The following is a 24,665-nucleotide window of genomic DNA, read 5'->3' on the forward strand; positions in this document are numbered from 1 at the left end:
AAGCTTAAAGTAAAAACTTCTCTAAACTAAAACATTAAAATTGACAAAATGGGCAAAACTTTAAATCATAATAAGCACTAAAAATTGTCTTAAATATGTACTATGTCAATAAGTCAAAAATTTTTAAAAATTATATGCCTTTTATGAGTATACACACATATACAAATATATATTCTCTAATGTATCACCAAACACATCTAATAGATATTGTCCTCAAAAACTAATATTCATCAACAAATGCTTTGAAAGCCATTTGAGGATTAAATAGTTCGATGTGTTGTTTTTGTTAAACCAGAAACTTATTTCATAGCAACTTCTACCTCTTCCATTATTTGCAGAATACTAATAATTTTTCCAAGAGCCTTTTATGAGCAAGGAGAAGCAAATCATTTTCTCATTATTTCAAACAAACCAAATTTCTAATTATAAAACAGGATACATACAATTAGATAACTGAAGAGTAAGATAGTTTGGGTAGAGTTGATATTTAATAAAAACTTTTTAGACTTATTTTTTATACCATTGACTATGAGTAAGTAGTAAATTTGTAGGGATGATGAGTCCAGATAAATTGGGGAGAGGAAATATGATTGTCTGAATTTTAATTTCGCAAGGAAATGAAAAACAAAAATAAGTATTTATTTTTGGAAAAATTTTATAATAGTTGGGAAAATGAGTTATCCCCACACTTTATTCCCTAAATCGATGTACTAAAAGTGGATGCAAGAGCAGTTCATGTGTAAATTTCTTGATTCAGCCTTATATTTCCCAGTCCAAATTTAACTTATACATTCCTTTGTACATACTTACTTATATAACCATAAGGTCCTTGTACCTGAACAACAGAACATCCAGGCTTCATAAACCGAGGAAATGAGGCAAAAGTAGAGATCTACTTTAAACTTCACCCATGGATACAGATACATTTTAGCATGGCAGCTCTCTGTCAAGCTCAAAGTTTGCAGGCATATAAAATTACTTCCTCTGCCCTTTGCCAAAATGTACTTGCAGTCAGTGTGGTTGAGGAGTTTGGGGACAACAGATAGGATGGAGTATGAAATGGACAATAGAACTGTTAAGTGGAAATGTTTTTATCACTCTCTACAGGAAAAATGATCTTGGTAACTGATGTAACTTGTGAACTGTGAAACCGAAGCCACCAGACGTTTAGGGTTCTGTCTTATCTCAACTGTCCTACTGTGGACTAGATACAATGCTATGTTTTTGGATAACTTCAGTAGAATCATAGAGCTAGAGAAGACTTCCTAACTTCTTGAGATATTTCAAAGCAAAAAAATCTACTTCGAAATAATCGATTTATATTATTCTCTTAAAGATTTTTAGGGATTATCACTTTTGCCTCCATTGAATTTAAATTCTACTATTTACCCAAAATATATGTCAGAAACATATACTTTCCCTGCTTTTGTTGAATTCTTTCACCATTTTGAGTACAGGTTGGAGTAAAGAGATTATTATTTTCAAGTATACGGTTACAGCATTTCAGCCCAATTGCCATATCTGATTCTTCCTGAATTTTTTTTTTTGAATTTTATTTTATTTATTTTTTTATACAGCAGGTTCTTATTAGTCATCGATTTTATACACATCAGTGTAGACATGTCAATCCCAATCTCCCAATGCATCACACACCCCCCCCCACCTGCTGCTGCTTTCCCCCCTTGGTGTCCATACGTTTGTTCTCTACATCTGTGTCTCAATTTCTGCCCTGCAAACCGGTTCATCTGTACCATTTTTCTAGGTTCCACATATATGTGATAATATGTGATATTTGTTTTTCTCTTTCTGACTTACTTCACTCTGTATGACAGTCTCTAGATTCATCCACGTCTCTACAAATGACCCAATTTCGTTCCTTTTTATGGCTGAGTAATATTCCATTGTATGTATGTACCACATCTTTATAAATTCGTCTGTCGATGGGGCATTTAGGTTGCTTCCATGACCTGGTTATTGTAAATAGTGCTGCAATGAATATTGGGCTGCATGTGTCTTTTTGAATTATGGTTTTATCTGGGTATATGCCCAGGAGTGGGATTGCTGGGTCATATGGTAATTCTATTTTTAGTTTTTTAAGGAACCACCATACAGTTCTCCATAGTGGCTGTATCAGTTTATATTCCCACCAACAGTGCAAGAGGGTACCCTTTTCTCCACACCCTCTCCAGCATTTGTTGTTTGTAGATTTTCTGACGATGCCCATTCTAACTGGTGTGAGGTAATACCTCATTATAGTTTTGATTTGCATTTCTCTAATAATTAGTGATGTTGAGCAGCTTTTCATGTGCTTCTTGGCCATCTGTATGTCCTCTTTGGAGAAATGTCTATTTAGGTCTTCTGTCCATTTTTTGATTGGGTTGTTTGTTTTTTCAATATTGAGCTGCATGAGCTATATATATATTTTGGAGATTAATCCTTTGTCCATTGATTCATATGCAAATATTTTTTCCCATTCTGAGGGTTGTCTTTTCATCTTGTTTGTAGTTTCCTTTGCTTTGCAAAGGCTTTTAAGTTTCATTAGGTCCCATTTGTTTATTTTTGTTTTTATTTCCATTATTCTAGGAGATGGATCAAAAAAGATCTTGCTGTGATTTATGTCAAAGGGTGTTCTTCCTGTTTTCCTCTAAGAGTTTTATAGTGTCTGGTCTTACATTTAGGGCTCTAATCCATTTTGAGTTTATCTTTGTGTATGGTGTTAGGGAGTGTTCTAATTTCATTTTTTTACATGTAGCTGTCCAGTTTTCCCAGCACCGCTTATTGAAGGGACTATCTTTTCTCCATTGTATATTCTTGCCCCCTTTGTCATAGATTAGTTGACCATAGGTGTGTGGGTTTATCTCTGGGCTTTCTATCCTTTTCCACTGATCTATACTCCTGTTTTTGTGCGAGTACCATATTGTCTTGATGACTGTAGCTTTGTAGTATAGTCTGAAGTCAGGGAGTCTGATTCCTCCAGCTCCGTTTTTTTCCCTCAAGACTGCTCTGGATATTTGCGGTCTCTAGTGTCTCCATACAAACTTTAAGATTTTTTGTTCTAGTTCTGTAAAAAATGCCATTGGTAATTTGATAGGGATTGTGTTGAATCTGTACATTGCTTTGGGTAGTATAGTCATTTTCATAATATTGATTCTTCCATTCCAAGAACATGGTATATCTCTCCATCTGTTGGTATCATCTTTAATTTCTTTCATCAGTGTCTTATAGTTTTCTGCATACAGGTCTTTTATATCCCTAGGTAGGATTATTCCTAGGTATTTTATTCTTTTTGTTGCAATGGTAAATGGGAGTGTTTCCTTAATTTCTCTTTCAGATTTTTCATCATTAGTGTATAGGCATATAAGAGATTTCTGTGCATTAATTTTGTATCCTGCAACTTCACCAAATTCATTGATTAGCTCTAGTAGTTTTCCGGTGGCATCTTTAGGATTCTCTGTGTATAGTATCATGCCAGCTGCAAACAGTGACAGTTTTACTTCTTCTTTTCCAATTTGTATTGTTTTATTTCTTTTTCTTCTCTGATTGCCGTGGCTAGGACTTCCAAAACTATGTTAAATAATAGTGGTGAGAGTAGACATCCTTGTCTTGTTCCTGATCTTAGAGGAAATGCTTTCAGTTTTTCACCATTGAGAATGATGTTTACTGTGGGTTTGTCGTATATGGCCTTTATTATGTTGAGGTATGTTCCCTCTATGCCCACTTTCTGGAGGGTTTGTATCATAAATGGGTGTTGAATTTTGTCAAAAGCTTTTTCTGCATCTATTGAGATGATCACATGGTTTTTATTCTTCAATTTGTTAATATGGTGTATCACATTGATTCATTTGCATATATTGAAGAATCCTTGCATCGCAGGGATAAATCTCACTTGATCATGGTGTATGATCCTTTTAATGTGTTGTTGGATTCTGTTTGCTAGTATTTTCTTGAGGATTTTTGCATCTATATTCATCAGTGATATAGGTCTGTAATTTTCTTTTTTTGTAGTATCTTTGTCTGGTTTTGGTATCAGGGTGATGTTGGCCTCATAGAATGAATTTGGGAGTGTTCCTTCCTCTGCAATTTTTTGGAAGAGATTGAGAAGGATAGGTGTCAGCTCTTCTCTAAATGTTTGATAGAATTCACCTGTGAAGCCATCTGGTCCTGGACTTTTGTTTGTTGGAAGATTTTTAATCACAGTTTCAATTTCATTTCTTGTGATTGGTCTGTTCATATTTTCTATTTCTTCCTGGTTCAGCCTTGGAAGGTAATACCTTTCTAAGAATTTGTCCATTTCTTCCAGGTTGTCCATTTTATTGGCATAGAGTTGCTTGTAGTAGTCTCTTAGGATGCTTTGTATTTCTGCGGTGTCTGTTGTAACTTCTCCTTTTTCATTTCCAATTTTATTGATTTGAGTCCTCTCCCTCTTTTTCTTGATAAGTCTGGCTAATGGTTTATGAATTTTGTTTATCTTCTCAAAGAACAAGCTTTTAGTTTAATTGATCTTTGCTGTTGTTTTCTTTGTTTCTATTTCATTTATTTCTCTCTGATCGTTATGATTTCTTTCCTTCTGCTAACTTTGGGTTTTGTTTGTTCTTCTTTCTCTAGTTCCTTTAGGTATAAGGTTAGATTGTTTTTTTGAGATTTTTCTTCTTTCTTGAGGTAGTCTTGTATAGCTGTAAACTTCCCCCTTAGAACTGCTTTTGCTGCATCCTATAGGTGTTTGTTCGTCGTGTTTTCATTTTCATTTGTCTCTATGTATTTTTTGATTTCCTCTTTGAGTTCTTCAGTGATCTCTTGGTTATTCAGTAACGTTTTGTTTAGCCTCCATGTGTCTGTGTTTTTTACGTTTTTTTCCATGTAATTGATTTCTAATTTCATAGTGTTGTGGTCAAAAAAGATGGTTGATATGATTTCAATTTTCTTAAATTTATTGAGGCTTGATTTGTGACCCAAGATGTGATCTATCCTGGAGAATGTTCTGTGCACACTTGAGAAGAAAGTGTAATCTGCTGTTTTTGGATGGAATGTCATACAAATAGCAATTAAATCTATCTGGTCTACTGTGTCATTTAAAGCTTGTCTTTCCTGATTAATTTTCTGATTGGATGATCTGTCCATTGGTGTAAGTGAGGTGTTAAAGTCCCCCACTATTATTGTGTTACTGTCAATTTCCTCTTTTATAGATGTTAGCAGTTGCCTTATGTATTGAGGTGCTCCTATGTTGGGTGCATATATATTTATAATTGTTATATCTTCTTCTTGGATTGATCCTTGACCATTATGTAGTGTCCTTTCTTGTCTCTTGTAACATTCTTTATTTTAAAGTCTATTTTATCTGATATGAGTATTGCTACTCCAGCTTTCTTTTTTTTTTGACATCTTTATTCAAGTATACTTGCTTTACAATGTTGTGTTAGTTTCTGCTATAGAACAAAGTGAATCAGCTATATGTATACATATATCCCCATATGCCCTCCCTCTTGTGTCTCCCTCCCACCCTCCCCATCCCACCCCTCTAGGTGGTCACAAAGCACCAAGCTGATCTCCCTGTGCTATGCAGCTGCTTCCCACTAGCTATCTATTTTACGTTTGGTAGTGTATATATGTCAATGTTACTCTCTCACTTCATCCCAGCTTACCCTTCCCCCTCCCCATGTCCTCAAGCCCATTCTCTACATCTGCGTCTTTATTCGTGTCCTGCTCCTACTTTCATCAGAACCTTTTTTTTTTTTTTTTTTTAGATTCCATATATATGTGTTAGCATACGGTATTTGTTTTTCTCTTTCTGACTTACTTCACTCTGTATGACAGACTCTATGTCCATCCACTAGAGGAGAACAAACTCTACAATACATTCAGTTTGGGAGATACAGAATTTGAGATACTTGTGGTCTAATTGGGTACTTAATGCAGTATCCAGCAAGTATACAAGTTGGATAAACAGATGTGTATTACATTATGAAAGATCAGTGTTAAAATATATAGCTAACCAATAGCAAGATTCATCTAGTCAGTATTAGAAGCTAATCATACATTGAAATAGGCAAGGGAAGAACGAGTGGTGATATCATATAGAAGAATTTCAGGGGATTTCTTTTTCAAATAGTTCAACTCCCAGGTCTTTATGGCAGATGATGGCACTTGAGGTACTTTTTGCTACCCAGATGTGGTTCTGAACTTCTTGATGCTGCCACAGGAAAATAATGAAAAGGCAAGGGTACATCTTGAAAACAATCAAAGATGTTCTGGTTGGCTGTTTAAAAGAAGACTCCATGCAGAATATGTGGTAATGCTGATACTGCAGTCCCAACATGATAGATGTGTATCTATATGTATATCCATATCCATATTTATATATATATGCATGCATATAGAGAGAGATACAGAAATGGGTAGGTGGACATATGTGAAAAAAGCACTATGATGTAGGGATGATTTTAAAAGATATTCACAGTGAAAATCTCCAGAAGGGGAATAAAAAGTAAAATCCTCATAAAAGGATAAAAATAAAAAAGATTAAGAGTCCAAGTGAAGTCACAGGGATGAACAAATCAAGGCAGAAAGCAGATTTCCTAATTGAATCTTTCCATAGGCAATCTGAATTGTTAAAAAGAGTAAGGAAAAAGGAGAAGGAATGGACACATCTGGGTATAATTGATACATAATGCTAGGGTGAAAACTTGGGTTTCTTCCACTAGTCTTGTCATTTTAAGTATTAAAAATCTCCTCTAAAGAAAAATAGAATCATTGAGCAGGTGTCCAGCACACATGGCAGCATGTTTCACTGGCTTATTGATCTATGATACAAAACCGTCATGTGGAGTTTGTGCCTTTGACACATGTGTGTGTTTTACACACACTGCTCCTGAATGCTTGTCTATAGTTTTTTTTTTTTTTTACATCTTTATTGGAGTATAATTGCTTTACAATGGTGTGTTAGTTTCTGCTTTATAACAAAGTGAATCAGTTATACATATACATATATCCACATATCTCTTCCCTCTTGCATCTCCCTCCCTCCCACCCTCCCTATCCCACCCCTCTAGGTGGTCACAAAGCACGGAGCTGATCTCCCTGTGCTATGCGGCTGCTTCCCACTAGCTATCAGTTTTACATTTGGTAGTGTATATATGTCCATGCCACTCTCTCACTTTGTCCCAGCTTACCCTTTCCTCTCCCCATGTCCTCAAGCCCATTCTCTAGTAGGTCTGTGTCTTTATTCCCATCTTGCCCCTAGGTTCGTCATGAACATTTTTTTTTTTTTAGATTCCATATATATATGTTAGCATACAGTATTTGTTTTTCTCTTTCTGACTTACTTTACTCTGTATGACAGACTTTAAGTCCATCCACCTCACTACAAATGACTCAATTTCGTTTCTTTTTACGGCTGAGTAATATTCCATTGTATATAAGTGCCCTATCTCCTTTATCTATTCATCTGTTGATGGACACTTAGGTGGCTTCCATATCCTGGCTATGGTAAATAGAGCTGCAATGAACATTGTGGTACATGACTCTTTTTGAATTATGGTTTTCTCAGGGTATATGCCCAGTAGTGGGATTGCTTGGTCATATGTTAGTTCTATTTTTAGTTTTTTAAGGAACCTCCATACTGTACTCCATAGCGGCTGTATCAGTTTACATTCCCACCAACAGTGCAAGAGGGTTCCCTTTTCTCAACACCCTCTCCAGCATTTATTGTTTGTAGATGTTTTGATGATGGCCATTCTGACCAGTGTGAGATGATATCTCATTGTAGTTTTGATTTGCATTTCTCTAATGATTAATGATGTTGAGCATTCTTTCATGTGTTTGTTGGCAATCTGTATATCTTCTTTGGAGAAATGTCTATATAGGTGTTCTGCCCATTTTTGGATTGGGTTGTTTGTTTTTTTAATGTTGAGCTGCATGAGCTGCTTGTAAATTTTGGAGATTAATCATTTGTCAGTTGCTTCATTTGCAAATATTTTCTCCCATTCTGAAGGTTGTCTTTTCACCTTGTTTATGGTTTCCTTTGCTGTGCAAAAGCTTTTAAGTTTCATTAGGTCCCATTTGTTTATTTTTGTTTTTATTTCCATTTCTCTAGGAGGTGGGTCAAAAAGGATCTTGCTGTGATTTATGTCATAGAGTGTTCTATGTTTTCCTCTAAGAGTTTCATAGTGTCTGCCCTTACATTTAGGTCTTTAATCCATTTTGAGTTTATTTTTGTGTATGGTGTTAGGGAGTGTTCTAATTTCATTCTTTTACATGTAGCTGTCCAGTTTTCCCAGTACCACTTATTGAAGAGGATGTCTTTTCTCCATTGTATATTCTTGCCTCCTTTATCAAAGACAAGGTGACCATATGTGCGTGGGTTTATCTCTGGGCTTTCTATCCTGTTCTATAGATCTATATTTCTATTTTTGTGCCAGTACCATACTGTCTGGATTACTGTAGCTTTGTAGTATAGTCTGAAGTCCAGGAGCCTGATTCCTCCACCTCCGTTTTTCTTTCTCAAGATTGCTTTGGCTATTAGGGGTCTTTTGTGTTTCCATACAAATTGTGAACTTTTTTGTTCTAGTTCTGTGAAAAATGCCATTGGTAATTTGATAGGGATTGCATTGAATCTGTAGATTGCTTTGGGTAGTATACTCATTTTCACAATGTTGACTCTTCCAATCTAAGAACATGGTATATCTCTCCATCTATTTGTATAATTTTTAATTTCTTTCATCAGTGTCTTATAATTTTCTGCATACAGGTCTTTTGTCTCAGGTAGGTTTATTCCTAGGTATTTTATTCTTTTTGTTGCAATGGTAAATGGGAGTGTTTTCTTAATTTCACTTTCAGATTTTTCATCATTAGTGTATAGGAATGCAAGGGATTTCCGTGCATTAATTTTGTATCCTGCTACTTTACCAAATTCATTGATTAGCTCTAGTATTTTTCTGGTAGCATCTTTAGGATTCTCTATGTATAGTATCATGTCATCTGCAAACAGTGACAGCTTTACTTCTTTTCTGATTTGGATTCCTTTTATTTCTTTTTCTTCTCTGATTGCTGTGGCTAAGACTTCCAAAACTATGTTGAATAATAGTGGTGAGAGTGGGCAACGTTGTCTTGTTCCTGATCTTAGTGGAAATGGTTTCACTTTTTCACCATTGAGGATGATGTTGGCTGTGGGTTTGTCATATATGGCTTTTATCACCTAAAGCAATTAGAGAAAGAAGAACAAAAAACCCCCAAAGTTAGCAGAAGGAAAGAAATCATAAAGATCAGATCCGAAATAAATGAAAAAGAAATTAAGAAAACAATAGCAAAGTTCAATTAAACTAAAAGTTGGTTATTTGAGAAGATAAACAAAATTGATAAACCATTAGCCAGACCCATTATGGAAAAAAGGAAGACTCAAATCAGTAGAATTAGAAATGAAAAAGGAGAAGTAACAACTGACACTGCAGAAATACAAAGGATCATGAGAGATTACTACAAGCAAGTATATGCCAATAAAATGGACAACCTGGAAGAAATGGGCAAATTTTTAGAAATGCACAACCTTCCGAGACTGAACCAGCAGAAATAGAAAATATAAACAGACCAATCACAAGCACTGAAACTGAAACTGTGATTAAAAATCTTCCAGCAAACAAAAGCCCAGGACCAGATGGCTTCACAGGCAAATTCTATCAAACATTTAGAGAAGAGCTAAATTGAAGGAGAAAAACCATATGATCATCTCAGTAGATGCAAAGAAAGCTTTCGACAAAATTCAACACCCATTTATGATAAAAACCCTCCAGAAAGTAGGCATAGAGGGAACTTACCTCAACATGATAAAGGCCATATATGACAAATCCAGCTTTCTTTTGATTTCCATTTTCATGGAATATCTTCTTCCATCCCCTCACTTTCAGTCTGAATGTGTCCTTAGGTCTGAAGCGGGTCTCTTGTAGACAGCATATATATGGGTCTTGTTTTTGTATCCATTCAGCAAGCCTGTGTCTTTCAGTTGGAGCATTTAATCCATTCACATTTAAGATAATTATCGATATGTATGTTCCTATTACCATTTTCTTAATTGTTTTGGGTTTGTTTTTGTAGGTCCTTTTCTTCTCTTGTGTTTCCCACTTATAGAATTTCCTTTAGCATTTGTTGTAGAGCTGGTTTGGTGGTGCTGAATTCTGTTAGCTTTTGCTTGTTTGTAAAGCTTTTGATTTCTCCATTGAATCTGAATGAGACCCTTGCCGGGTACAGTAATCTTGGTTGTACGTTCTTCCCTTTCATCACTTTAAGTATATCATGCCACTCCCTTCTGGCTTGTAGAGTTTCTGCTGAGAAATCAGCTGTTAACCTTATGGGAGTTCCCTTGTATGTTATTTGTTGTTTTTCCCTTGCTGCTTTCAATAATTTCTCTTTGTCTTTAATTTTTGCCAATTTGATTACTATGTGTCTCGGCGTGTTTCTCCTTGGGTTTATCCTGTATGGGACTCGCTGCACTTCCTGGACTTAGGTGGCTATTTACTTTCCCATGTTAGGGAAGTTTCTGACTATAATCTCTTCAAATATTATCTCGGCTTTTCTCTCTCACTTCTCCTCTTGGGACCCCTATAATGTGAATTTTGTTGTGTTTAATGTTGTTCCAGAGGTCTCTTAGGCTGCCTTCATTTCTTTTCATTCTTTCTTCTTTATTCTGTTCTGCAGCAGTGAATTCCACCATTCTGTCTTCCAGGTCACTTATCCGTTCTTCTGCCTCAGTTATTCTGCTATTGATTCCTTCTAGTATATTTTTCATTTCAGTTATTGTGTTGTTCATCTGTTTGTTTGTTCTTTAATTCTTCTAGATCTTTGTTAAATATGTCTTGCATCTTCTCGATCTTTGCCTCCATTCGTTTTCCGAGGTCCTGGATTATCTTCACTACCATTATTATGAATTCTTTTTCTGGAAGATTGCCTATCTCCACTTCATTTAGTTGTTTTTCTGGGGTTTTATATTTTCCTTCACCTGGTACATAGCCCTCTGCTTTTTCATCTTGTCTATCTTTCTGTGAATGTGGTTTTTGTTCCACAGGCTGCAGGATTGTAGTTCTTATTACTTCTGCTGTCTGCCCTCTGGTGGATGAGGCTATCTAAGAGGCTTGTTCAAGCTTCCTGATGGGAGTGACTGGTGGTGGGTAGAGCTGGCTGTTGCTTTGGTGGGCAGAGCTCAGTAAAACTTTAATCCACTTGTCTGCTGAGGGGTGGGGCTGGATTCCCTCCCTGTTCCTTGTTTGGCCTGAGGTGACCCAACACTGGAGCCTACCCGGGCTCTTTGGTTGGGCTAATGGTGGACTCTGGGAGGGCTCACACCAAGGAGTATTTCCAGAATTTCTGCTGCCAGTGTCCTTGTCCTCACAGTGAGACACGTTACCCCCTGCCTCTGCAGAAGACCCTCCAATACTAGCAGGTAGGTCTGATTCAGTCTCCTATGGGGTCACTGCTCCTTCCTCGGGGTTCCAATGCACGCACTACTTTGTTTGTGCCCTCCAAGTGTGGAGTCTCTGTTTCCCCCAATCCTGTCGAAGTCCTGCAATCAAATCCCGCTATGCTTCAAAGTCTGATTCTCTAGTAATTCCTCCTCCCATTGCCAGACCCCCAGGTTGGGAAGCCTGACATGGGGCTCAGGACCTTCACTCCAGTGGGTGGACTTCTGTGGTATAAGTGTTCTCCAGTTTGTGAGTCACCCACCCAGCAGTTATGGGATTTGATTTTATTGTGATTGTATCCCTCCTACTGTCTCATTGTGGCTTCTCCTTTGTCTTTGGATGTGGGGTATCTTTTTTGGTGAGTTCCAGTGTCTTCCTGTTGATGAGTTCAGCAGTTAGTTGTGATTCTGGTGCTCTTGCAAGAGGGAGTGAGCAAATGTCCTTCTACTCCACCATCTTGAACCAATCTCTCCTTGATTCTTCCTGATTTGATAAAAACTTTCTGATTTGATAACTGACAAAGATTTTTGACATACAAACTTTTCTTCCTTCAAATGGATTATAATTATTTTGTTGTTAATGCACATGCAATATAAATCATTAATAAATAAATTAAATACACATTTTTGAGCTCCTATGTTCCAAGAACTGTGTTAGTCACATACTTTCCTTATATCTGATTTAGAATCTGGGAAAAAAAGCCATAAAGTTCACCAGCAATAACCAAAATAATTAAACACATGTAATGTGTTAATAAAAATAGTAAAAAACAAAAAAGAATCAAACAACAACAGTTTTAACCCTAACTGTTAGAGCTGTGCTTGTTGGGGTTGGAGGTATTTGTTAATGAATTATGAGAACTAAACTCAGAGTGAAGGGCATCTAGTTATGGCAAAATCTCCCAGGCAGTAAGCAAACCAGACCTTATGCTTTATGCCCTATAGTCAGGCTGCTCTCTAAAACCTCTGCCACCACAATGTCAGAAAGTATTTGCAGGTATATTGTTTGCAGTAGGCATCACAGTGTCACACTTCCAAAGTTTTAATACTTTCCTAAAATGGAACAAAACTGCAGAAATGCAGCTGGGATATTTAAAGAGTGAACTTAACACAATTGCAAATATAGAAACTAAGTTCTTTACAATTAGTACGTTAATCCATGCTGAATGATGAAACTGGCTGCTCCAGAATAAACTGGACTGGACATGGAATTAGATAACTGCTCAAAGTGGAGTGAGCACAGTAAAGGTGGAATAGAAAATACGTGGGGCTGGGATTTCAGATATTTTTGGCAAAGGGTTTGATAAATATCCTAGAGAAGAATTATGGATACAAACTATTCTGTAGTATTATGTATTATAGGTTATCAATAATCTATATATGTAAAATAAGTGTAGCAAAAGTGATCATCACCCCTCAGTAGTTGTTTTTCCTTTCTTCTATGCTAGGAGAGATTCTTGCTGCCCAGGATAAACCTTTCCTTGCAGTTAAGTGTGGCCATGTGACTAATTCTGGCCAATGGGATTTAAGCAGAAGTATCACGTGACAGCTGCTGGAAAACTTCCTTAAGATACCCCTGTCTTTGTCCCCTTTTCAGAGTTCCCTTCATCCGCTCCCTGGGGTACAGATACCACCATCTTGGACTGTGGTGTCAAGGGCCATACATTATGATGGCAGGGAGGTAAGCTGGGAGGAGCCTGGGTTTCTGGAGACTTCCCAAAATACAGCTGCAAAATCAACCCTGGGTTTTGCTTGTGTGAGTGAAAAGTTAACTTTATCTTATTTAAGCCACTGTTATGTGAGCTTTTCTCTCACTTTTAGCTGAACCTAATCCTAATTAATAAAATTTGTTCATGCATATTTACACAATTATTTGCTTATATATGTAGATCTTTCTATAGTGAATTATTTTTAATATTTATCTTTTGTTGACAGTTTTAAATGTTAAAAGAATGAACATATTTCTACTAGGTAAACCCAACTAATATTTGTGGTCAATATTAATTTAGAGAAAATAGACTAAGTCAGCAGTACGACACTATGACTAAGAAAAAATAACCCCTGAATCCTGTGCTCTAGGGAACCCCACAGATAGACACACATACACAAATACACACACACAGTTAAAGAACACACATAAGCTTGTGCCTTGCAGTCTTCTGCACTTAATGTAGCAGACTGTACCTGAGATCCTAAATGTTCGTTCCTCTGATTAACACTGTTCAGACTCTAAGCAAACATTTCTCCACACTCTTGCCCTCTGTCCTCAAAATAAAAGGCAACTCCTCTAAAATGTCATGAGTGTTTTTGAGTAGTGCTATTTCAGAGTGCTAGGAGGATCTAAGCTGCAGAATGTTTAGGTAAGAGGGGAAAAATACCTAGCACGAATTCAGCAGTTTCTTGCATTACAATGTTTCATGTCCCAGTTGTGGAAAGAGTCATTTTCTTGTTTCTCTTTCTGTTCCAAAGTGTAGCTCTGCAGGTCCTCACAAATGAGCATGGTATTTGCAACACTGCATATGGCACCTGGGGAACGTTGTGCTCTTTTAAAGAATTACAATTGTCTTAGATTTGTATAAGTGTCTTGACAATAATTCTTGTCTTATAACTAGATGTACATTGAGCACTTCAATTGGAAATAATTTTATTTTATTAAAATATTTAACAAAATTTTAAATTAAATTTTACATTTATTTAAATAATTTTAAGTTCAATTTTTTTGTTTTTTTATTTATTACTCATTTATTTTATTGAAGTATAGTTGATGTACAATATTACATAAGTTACAGGTGTACAATATAAGGATTCACAATTCTTAAAGGTTATACTCCATTTATAGTTATTATAAACTATTGGTGATATTCCCCATATTGTACTTGTAGCTTATTTTAAACATAATAGTTTGTACTCACTTTCATAACGTGAAGGCTGCTGTGAAAGTACAAAGGGATCATCTGGCTTGGTTAACACTTTATGCCAAACTTTAATGTTACATTTCAGGTGGAAATGGCTTCTCAGATAAGTGTGAGCCCTAAGCAGAAGCATCGGAGAATAGGATAAAGGGGAGGGGAAGTTTGATAAGGAGTTAAAGGATCACAAATGTTTAGGTCATATAATCTGCCTAAGACAGCTAAAGGCAAGATTGAAACTACTGGAATAGCTGTGGACACACAACAGGGCTGAAGGAGCAAGATGGGGAGAAAAAGGTCCAGAGGAGATATGGGCAGGGGAAAGACACTGGAATTTCCTCCACTTCACAGCTGAAAAGGATCTGAGGGATGATCTAGTTCTCTGTTTCTCATCTTTCCTGTCCCTTGTTCCTAAGGCATACTTGCCATCAGGAACAGTGGCTCATCAAGAGGGTCACTCTGAACACGTGCACCCCACATCATGCTTTGTACCTTCTCTCCACACTCAACCCACAGACAGACATATCATAATCTCAGGGAGGAAGTTGGGGATTCTAATGTCTGATAGGTCCCACTACTTTGAGAATCAATAAAGCTCATTTATTTTATAGATGGCAAAACCAAGGTGTAGGGACAAAAGATTTGCCAAAGCTTAGCCAAGTCATTTTTTGACGGTTGGTCTTCAAACTCAAAACTCTTGGCACTCAAGCTAGTATCATTCTGCTATAATCTCTACTCTCTAGTTGATTGAATATTGTGTAGACTATCAATTATTTATTAGCTCATTATTTTCCCAACATTATGTAGTTATTCATCACAACTTTTTAAATAGGCCACAGATAGGATTTGCATTTTTAATTTATAAGGTGCTCACTTACCCTCATAACTGCCTGAACTATTGATTGTATGAACTTAAGAGAAGCTTGATGAATTCATTGTTACTACCTTGCCCACTTAGTAACAAGATTAATTTATTCAAAAATGTTTATTTGACAAATAGGGTGTGATAAAAACATGAGAAGCATCCTAGGAAATACTATATATGTAAACACAGGCTCTGTCCTTAAAAGGCTTGCATTTTTAGTGGTGAGACCTATATTCATGAAAATCTTTTAAGAAATCCTCCATAATTTGCCAAGAAGAATTTTATAGAATTTCCCATAAAATCTTATTAAAAAATATATGTGTATCATATTAGAATAGTTTATTACACTGAATTTTAATTGTTTGCTGTTTGCATCTCTCACCACATTAAAAAAAAAAGGAAGAAAGCAGAGGTTAACCATTGCTTAGCATAATGAGTATGCATATTAGTCATTGAACAATTATTTGTTGATTGAATATGCATGAATACATAATCATATGCTTTCTATATATGGTATGTGATATATGTATATAAAGTATACATCTAATTTTACATAATTTTTTTGTATATTTTTATAGTTTATGCCTTACGCATAAGATCAGACTCATTAGAACATAATGTTCTTTTCCATTTTATCAGTATGGATATTTCGCTTCAACAACTAAACCAATGCTTCTAAAATGTCAAGGTGCAAAATGATGTTATCAAAATTTGAAAACTAATGTTGAATACCAAATATTTTGCCTATACATGCTATATATCTATAAACACCAATTTATTCCTCCTACAAAGAAGACATACCCTATTACAGTAAGTGCTTTGCATAAATTATTTCATTTTTATCCTCACAACAACCTTATGAGATAGGAAACAGTTATTCCTTCCATTTTACAAACGAGAAAACTAAAGTAAGTTAGCTGAGGTCACAAAGTTATTACATGGTGAAAGCAAGATATAAACAGAGAGGACAAACTCCAGAATCCATTCTTTCAGCCCTTAAGGTACACTGCTGGGATAGGTATACTATGTGCCCCTCCCAGGCCAAATCAGCAGCTGCCTGTTTTGTAAGTAAAGTTCTATTGGAACTTTAAGTATTGTCTATGGCTTCTCTAGAGCTCCAGCAGCAGAGCTGAATACTTGTAATAGAGCCCATCTAGCCCTCTTAATTTAAAACACTCACTTAATTTAATCCCAATCACTATCTGATTCTTTACAGAAAAAAATTTGTCAGTCCTCTTATAATGTATCAAATATATCATTCAACTTTACAAATTAAATGAATAGTTGTGTCCTAAATTTTGAAATGTATGTTGTAATTAATATAGTATATGAAATGCACAGGTGTACCCCCCAGTTTTTACCATCATATTTCCGATTAGTATATAGGTAAAAATTCACCATAATTTGTTACATTTTCTATCATTTTGATCAGTGATTTGTAAGACACATTAGAACTATATTGTATTAACTCTTGCTAGACATTCTAAATGTTCAGAATTTGGTTCAGGGCGCACTGGAAATGTGTGGTTATTAGGATTAACATTTTAAGATGTGCTCTTCTTAAAGAGCTTGCAATATATTTATAGTTTTGAAATCTAATGAATGTTTGGTGGTGTTCTTTTAGGGTAATAACTTTTTATAGGTAATAACTTTAAATAAATATTTAATTTTATTTTCTTATCAAGTTTAAAATTCAATGTTTATTAATTAATATTGAATTTTTTTTCCATTTAATAGAAATTAATAAATTCTAGCATTATAAGAAATACAACTTTTTTGAAAGCATATATAAAACAATTTAATTTTTAGATTTTTACATGTACATTAATTTACATGATTAATAAACATGTTCAAAGTTTTACACTTCGAATACAATTTCATTTCCTGTTAACATTTTCAGTAGAACAAAAGATGTAATGATTTTGATTATAATACAAGAATAGGACTATACTTTCCTACTTAAGATCTTCAGGTAGTTGACGATCAGGGCTTTTTAGTTTTCTATATTTCTGTTTCCTCAAGTTCTCTTATTATGCTGTTTCTCACTGTTTACATTTAATAAATAATTCATTCTTAACTGTTCTTCTGTAATTGCATTCTCTCTCATTCATATAATGATAAGTAAATGTGAAATGATAAAATCAGAAAGATTCCAGGTGAAAAAAGAGAGGCAAAATAATGGTGGAAAAAAATGAGAAAAGAATGAGGATAAAGGGGGTGGTGAGACCAGAAAGTTAAAAAATAGCTCCCCAGAACATGTTAATGAACAAAACAGAGAATAAGCAAGAAAGCTAATTGCATTATGGAATGGAACCACGCAGAGTGAAGGCCTGGCAGGCAAGGCTTGTGCAGAGTCTTAACTGCTCTCTAGATTCTGTCGAATCACTTAACTACCTGGGCTTCTGTTCCCGACAAAATGTAAGGTTCGACTGGGTTTCAAAGGTCGGTTTTATTTCTAACATTTCACATTTGGGAGGACAGAACAGATATAAATGAGAATGACCATAGTATGTGAATTATAGTTGGTTTGCATTTACTAACCATAATTTCAGAAAACTGAGTATCTACCCAAGAATATATGAAAAGATAGAACATATCCATTGTAATATGACTTACTAACGTTGTTTTAAGACACATGGCCCAGTCTTTACTTTTCATGTGTTAGGATCAGGATTTTGTATCTAGTTAAGTGTCTCCCATTACTGGGTCCCAAATATCCTTCTTACATTTTATAACTAAGGACGTATGTAGTTATAAACAGGAACAGCTTATAATGTAGTTTAAACATGAAGAGTATCAGGATATCTGAACTTGAGGGTAAATTTATGATCACTGATACAGTGAAAATCATATTTCACTGCCTTTTCCCTCTCCTGTTACTGCAAGACCAAACCCTCAATTCATAGTGGGTATATCATACATACTCACAATCAGATTCACTCATCTGCCAATATGGTGTTTGGTGGTTTTGTTTTGTCTTCTTGCTCTGGTCTCCTTGGAGACATATCTCCCATTAAGGCCTCTACAGTTGATCCTCCAAACTGGATTAGTTTTCTCCATTGTATGTCTAGCCCTTGTACTTCTCTTGAGCACTTATTGAAATTAGAATGAAGTAATCATTTGTGTAATTATTTGTTTGATGCCCATCTTCTTCACTTGATCCTAACTCTTGGAGAGCTAAGGGCTGGGACCTTGTTTCCCTTGTGCTGTATCCCAGCACCTAGCACAGGACCAAGGAACATGAGTGCCTTGTTGCATTTCCAGGTCCCAGAGAAGAATACTGATTCTATCGGTTCCACTGCTGCTCATGCATTTTTCCAGGTGATGCTATACTTGCTGATGTTCCCTTTCCACCTGGCACTTTGCCGCCACCCTAGAGAACTCTCTACCCTGAGGCCTTCAGGTGCCACATTGATCCTTTGTTCTTAGGAGTCCTCTAGACTCTGAAGCAAATTAACTTTTCATTCCTCACAAAAATGGGAAGATTACCTTTCAACTCCTTTTAAATTACATTTTGCACCCTGAATGTCCTTTTAGTAAAAATAGCTCTTTCCACTCTTATTTACAACAAAGTTTTACCCAGGACTCAAGTGAGAATTCTTTGGTAAAGAGAGAGAGTGTGTTGATTTGCATATGTGTGCATGCATGCATGTGAGTGTTCTCTAGGTAAGAGTAGTGCTGGATAAAGGACCAACTTAAGTGACAGACACAAACCTCCTTATTTAAAATTACCTCTGCATTTGGATTATGAAGTCTTTGTTTGAGGCCAGGCTTATATGTCTACCTCCTCTTACCATACAATGCTCCTGTATAAGTGGTTCTAGAAATCCCCACATGCTGAATGTGTCGTGGACACATCTTACCTTCAGACTTGGATCACACTACATGTCTGCCAAGGGCAGAGGAAAGGGCACACCCAGCATTGCTGCTGCAATTCTGTGTAGCCTGTCAGCTTCATGCTATAACTTCATCATCAACAAACATTCGTTGACTATGCCATACCTTCGGTTCATTACCTACTATTTGAAATTGATTTGAAAACAACATCTACATTATAATTTTAAAAATATTTAGTTGCGTATTTATTTGTAAAACCTCCAGTAGCCATGGATTAGAAAGCACAATCATCATAACCCCTATTCCAAACTACACAGCTACTCAACCCCTGTGACCCTGGACAGGCCTCAGACACTCTTCATTCTGTGTTGTTCTTGTGTTAAATGACAGTGAAGAACCATAAGTTTTCTCAGTTCCCAAGTTTTATTCTAAATCTAAAACACAAGTCTATTATTTCTAAAATTGTATTCACATTATATTATATTCATTATAGATATTTAAAAATACATAGAAGTATAAAGAAGTAAATAAATATGTATAAAACTGTTACCATCTTGCTATTTTTCCCAGTTCCTTCCTTTATAGGATCAATGTACATCTTTTTATTCTGCTCTTCTCACTTCATATTTGAGACTATTTTCTCATATTAATAAATATTAATCAAGATCATTGTTTTTAATGGCCACACCCAAGAATAGATGTACCACAATTTATCTGATTAATATTTTATTGTTAGATATTTGTTCATTTTTATATGAAAATCGATAGTGCCCAGGGGACCCCCTCACACATATACACACATACCCATACACACGCATTACATCTATCTATCATAGAATAGCATTAGCAATCCTACTTAACAACAGATTGTGAGATCTTCCTATGTACCAGGCTCTATGCTATGGGCTTTGTAAGTACTATCTTACTTACGCCTCACCACAATCCTTTGATATTAGTCATATTTCCATTTTGTAAATGAGAAAACCGAGGGCCAGGAATTTCAATTACATTTGACCCTTGAACAACTTGGAGGTTAGAGGCACTGACCTTCTGCTCTTGGTCATCCCTCGGTAGCCATGGCTCCTCCTTATCCACAGTTCCACATCCGATTCAACCAACGTAGATCGTGTAGTACTGTAGCATTTACTTTTGAAAAAAGAGCTGTGTATCAGTGGACCTGAGCAGTTCAGACTCCTTGTGTTGTCCAAAGGCCAGCTGTAATAGTCACAAAGTCACAGAGTTAGTAAGCTTTGAGATGCAAGTCCAGGAGGTTACATACGAGAGACAGATCTCTTAAAAACTATGTCCTACAGTATCCCTGTAAATCCGTACATACTAATTTTTCTAGAATAAATTCTTAGAAGTTATAAAGGAAAACCTCAAGGTTTTCATACTATTTGGTAAGTGCTCTAGAAAGCAGAGTCTAGATTCATAGACACCTTAGGAAACTAAACAGCACTGTTAGACTTCAAACAGGAGTTCTATTTAAAAGTTCATAGGTGAATAATGAAGGGGAAAGGGATAGGGAAATGAAAGAGGAAACAAAAAAAGAGAGAAAAGATGACTAGCATGGACACATATCCCAGAAAATGAGAATTGTCAACTAGAATATAAGAAACAAAATTTCCAAGATCAGCCATCTAATATTCTTCTTCCCTTTTTCACCAGCAAATTTCTGTCAACACTGTGTAAGTAATTCCTCAGTTCTAGAACTCTCTTCTTGTTTAGTTGAAACCAAGGAGAAAATATAAAGATCAGTAGAAGGTAATCAAATAAGAAAATTAAGATTAGGAGATGACCAATGGATAGAAGACACCTAACAAAATAATCCGTCATTTTAAACAAAGGTCTTATTACTTTTTCTTTCTTTTTTTTTTTTTTTGTTTAAATAATTACCTACCCACTTCAGTGATGTTTATTTTACCTCTTCATAGAAAAACTCAGGATAAAAATTTTTTTTTTTTTTTTAAATCCTCTTCGGATTTCTTTTTTTTTTTTTTTTTAATCAGTCTAACAGGAGTGAGTGATATCTCATTGTTGTTTTTTAATTTGCATTTCTCTGATTATTGAGGCTGAACATCTTTTTTTTTTTTTAATTTATTTATTTATGGCTGTGTTGGGTCTTCGTCTTTGCGTGAGGGCTTTCTCCAGTTGCGGCAAGCAGAGGCCACTCTTCATAGCGGCGCGTGGGCCTCTCATCATCGTGGCCTCCCCCATTGCGGAGCACAGGCTCCAGACGCGCAGGCTCAGCAATTGTGGCCCACGGGCCCAGTTGCTCCGCGGCATGTGGGATCTTCCCAGACCAGGGCTCGAACCCGTGTCCCCTGCATTGGCAGGCAGACTCTCAACCACTGCGCCACCAGGGAAGCCCCCAGGATAAAATTTTTAAAAAGAAGCCATTCTTAGAAAAGTGAGAAGAAAACACACTTTAAAAGCATTCCACACTGTCTAAAAGAGAGAAATTTGATAAAAACTCAAAGGTAAAATCTGTATATTGTGATTAGTGGGTGGTAGTTAATTAAGTCCAGATTGTTCTCATGAACAAGGTCCCACACAAACTTATTCCACACCTTGGGTGCAGAGACCCTTTGTGGCAACTCTGAAAAGTTTATGTTAATGTATTGAGACTTTTAGTTGAAGGAAGCCCAGTTTCTTATTAAGCATTTAAAATATTAGCAATTTAACACCAACTATTAAGCTGGTGTAATGCTATAGGATAAGTAGATTGTCATTTTGGAACCTTGAAGAACCCCTTGGGGAGGCAACAAAGCCTTGAAAGGATGTGCCTGAAGAATAGTTAGGGGGCCAGGTGCCATTGTTTGATTGCCACTGGGCATCTGTTCTCAAAGTTTAGGGAAAAAGCAGAACCAGCCAAGAGCTTCGAAAACCTTGGGTTGCGGGAGAGATAGAGAAGAAACGGGGTGACTGGCAAGGGAAAGCCACTTTCTGGGAAACAAGAGAAACCTTTAAAAGAGTTTATTTAGTTCTGCTGTGGGAGATATAAAAAGACTTCTATTCCTCATGTCCTTATGGAACCTTGAGAAAAAGAACTGCCTCTTTTGAATGCATATCAAATTGAATCTGGTTTTAGAACTGTTCTGAAGTGCAAAGCCACCTTTAAGATGGTTGTTGAGAAAAGAGAAATTGTCTACTAGGGCCGGTCACATCTGGGTTACATAAGTCTCCTACAGTTTAGTTTATCTCCATTTCAGCCATGGTGGAAACTTTAAATATGCTGACTGTGCACAGCTTGCCTGGCTGGATTTGCAATAATAGGAACTAATTAGAGGCAGCATTACAAAAATAACTTCTGTGTTTACTTTATTATAGGTAATAATTTTGATTTCTTGAATTCTTTCAGCTTTTTCAAGGCACAGGTTTTCTATAACATATTCTTTCAGCAAACCCATAATAATTTAATGTATTCCGGCCCTAATGGTTAAAATGTCAAACTATTTCCCTTTCGAGAAAAAAAGTTTAATATGTCCTAAGTTGAACTGTGGAAGATGCATTTCCCATTTTGTCCTACTTGAGACAAACTTAAATTTTTATTTTCATCCTTCTGGATAATCAGACTTTTCATGGCTCTCCAAACACAAAGATAAGAAACTTTCTAGTCATTTTACATACTCTCCATCCTAAAGTCATATTTTTGGATGCATTTTATTTGCTTCAGTAATGGAAATCAAATAGTTGTGCCTTAACTAACATAATTTCGTAGAAAAGCATTATTTCATGGTTTGACATTTTTGCAGGGATTTTCAAATATTTTCTTTAAAGCTTTGAACCAGTCATGTTCATCAGTGTTTCAAAACAATGAGTATGACACAGCAACTGAAATTTTATATATGTGCAAAAATGTCTATCTCGTTATAATTTCACTATGCAAGTTTTTCAAGGAACAGAGAGTGCTGAGGAGGCATCAAGTTAGATGAAGCCTGAGAACTGATCCCCCACTGGGTAGTGAGGAGAACACTGGGACCTTTAAGAAGGGTGTTGTACTGGAGTGGTGAGGTGATGCCTGATTGGAGAAAGTGCCAAAATCAGTAGGATGAAGCAACAGTGAGTAAAGACAAGGTGAGGAGTTGTGCCATAAAGAGGAGCAGAGAAGGAGTCTGGGTCTGTGAGATCAAGGGAAGGTGTTTATGAAGGTGAGTGACCTTGAAACATGCTGATTTTATGGTGGGCGAGACAGATGACATTCACCTGGATCACAGGCGGTTCCAGTTACCTCCATCATGATTCATCAGTGCTCATGCCTGACATTGAGATTATTTGAATATCAACCCCACCGATGCAAATCTAACAGAGAGGGAAAGCTTAGTGACAGAGGAGACAGGGGAGTTAATTCAGCATCAAAGTCCTTGAGTGGGTGAGAGGCTAGTGAAGAAATGGAAAGGCTGGCCTTTTATGCCAGCATGGCCAGGTCCATCATTTTGCCAGCAGGGAAGACAGTGACAGGCACAGATATAGGGACATGGGAAGATGGGTGATGGGAAGATGAGAAGTTTCCCTCCGGTTGCTCTTGATCTTCAAGCAGAGAAATAAGCTAGTCCAGGTCATCAGCTGACTGTGGTGAGGGGACGAGGTGCTGGAGGTCTGAGGAGGGAGGAGAAGGCTGCAGAAGAAGCAGTAGCCTCAGGAAGCACCCTGGCTTCTGTTAGAGCAGGAAGAGGGAAACGTTCAAAGAAGCAGATAAGTACACAGGAGATTTTGTGATAACAGACTGTGAGTTCCAAAGGAGCAGTAGAGGGTCTAGGGCAGTGCTGCTTTTGTTGTTGTTGTTTTAATTTTTATTTTGGGTTGACGTATAGTTGATTTACAATGCTGTGTTAGTTTCAAGTGATTCAATTATACGTATACACATATCTATCTTTCTTCAGATTCTTTTCCAGGGCAGTGGTTTTCAACACTGGCTACCTTTTAGAATCCACTGGAGACGAAAAATACACCAGTTCCTGGGCCGCTCGCTAGATATATTGAATGTTGGGTTGAATCCAGCTATTACATTTTTTTAAAAGCTCTTCATCCTAATTCTATGTGCCATCAGAGCTGGGACCTGGCTGAGGAGCCAGCAGTGTCCTAGGAGCATGAATGGATTAGGAGAAGGCAGAGGAGGGAGGGATGGCCTGTGGAACCCAGATCTCCTGATGGGAGAGAAGTTGATGAAGGCAATGGAATGATGAGATGTAGGCGATGCAATGAGGAGATGATCTTAATGAACTCTGCATCCAAGCTCTAGGTATTTATAGGTTTTAAAGCAAAATAGTCATAGACATTCATAGCCCCCTCCTTTCCAAGCTTCCATTTTTTTAAATAAGAAAAATACATAAGAAGCCCCAACAATTATGTAATCCCTGATAAATATTTTTTCTTCCAAAATTGGTTGTCTCATTGGTAGGTACTTGATAATGACACATGTTTTATTCTACTCATTTTTGATATTTTTGTAAACCAAGAATACCATTTTATCCTATTAGGATAAAGAAAATAGATATGATTCATTTAAATTTGCTCCCATTTCCTCAATGTAAATGAAATGTCTATATAAAAAAGCATATTGGTTTGCAAATAAAATGTCCTATAATAATATCTGTTTGAAAATTAGATC

General features: G+C 36.4%; 1 protein-coding gene across 3 annotated transcripts in view; it reads right to left on the reverse strand.

Moving 5' to 3' along the window:
* LOC309634704 (uncharacterized protein) overlaps positions 1-24,665 on the reverse strand; it is a 405,124-nt gene that overhangs the window by 146,166 nt on the left and 234,293 nt on the right. For all 3 annotated transcript variants that reach the window (XM_082405126.1, XM_082405125.1, XM_082405124.1), the window contains exon 4: positions 20,102-20,269. In XM_082405126.1, the coding sequence (XP_082261252.1) occupies positions 20,102-20,269 (168 nt within the window). The remainder of the gene's footprint in view (positions 1-20,101; positions 20,270-24,665) is intronic.

This window comes from Balaenoptera borealis (assembly GCF_965194805.1).
Source record: "Balaenoptera borealis genome assembly, chromosome: 9".
NCBI lineage: Eukaryota > Metazoa > Chordata > Mammalia > Artiodactyla > Balaenopteridae > Balaenoptera > Balaenoptera borealis.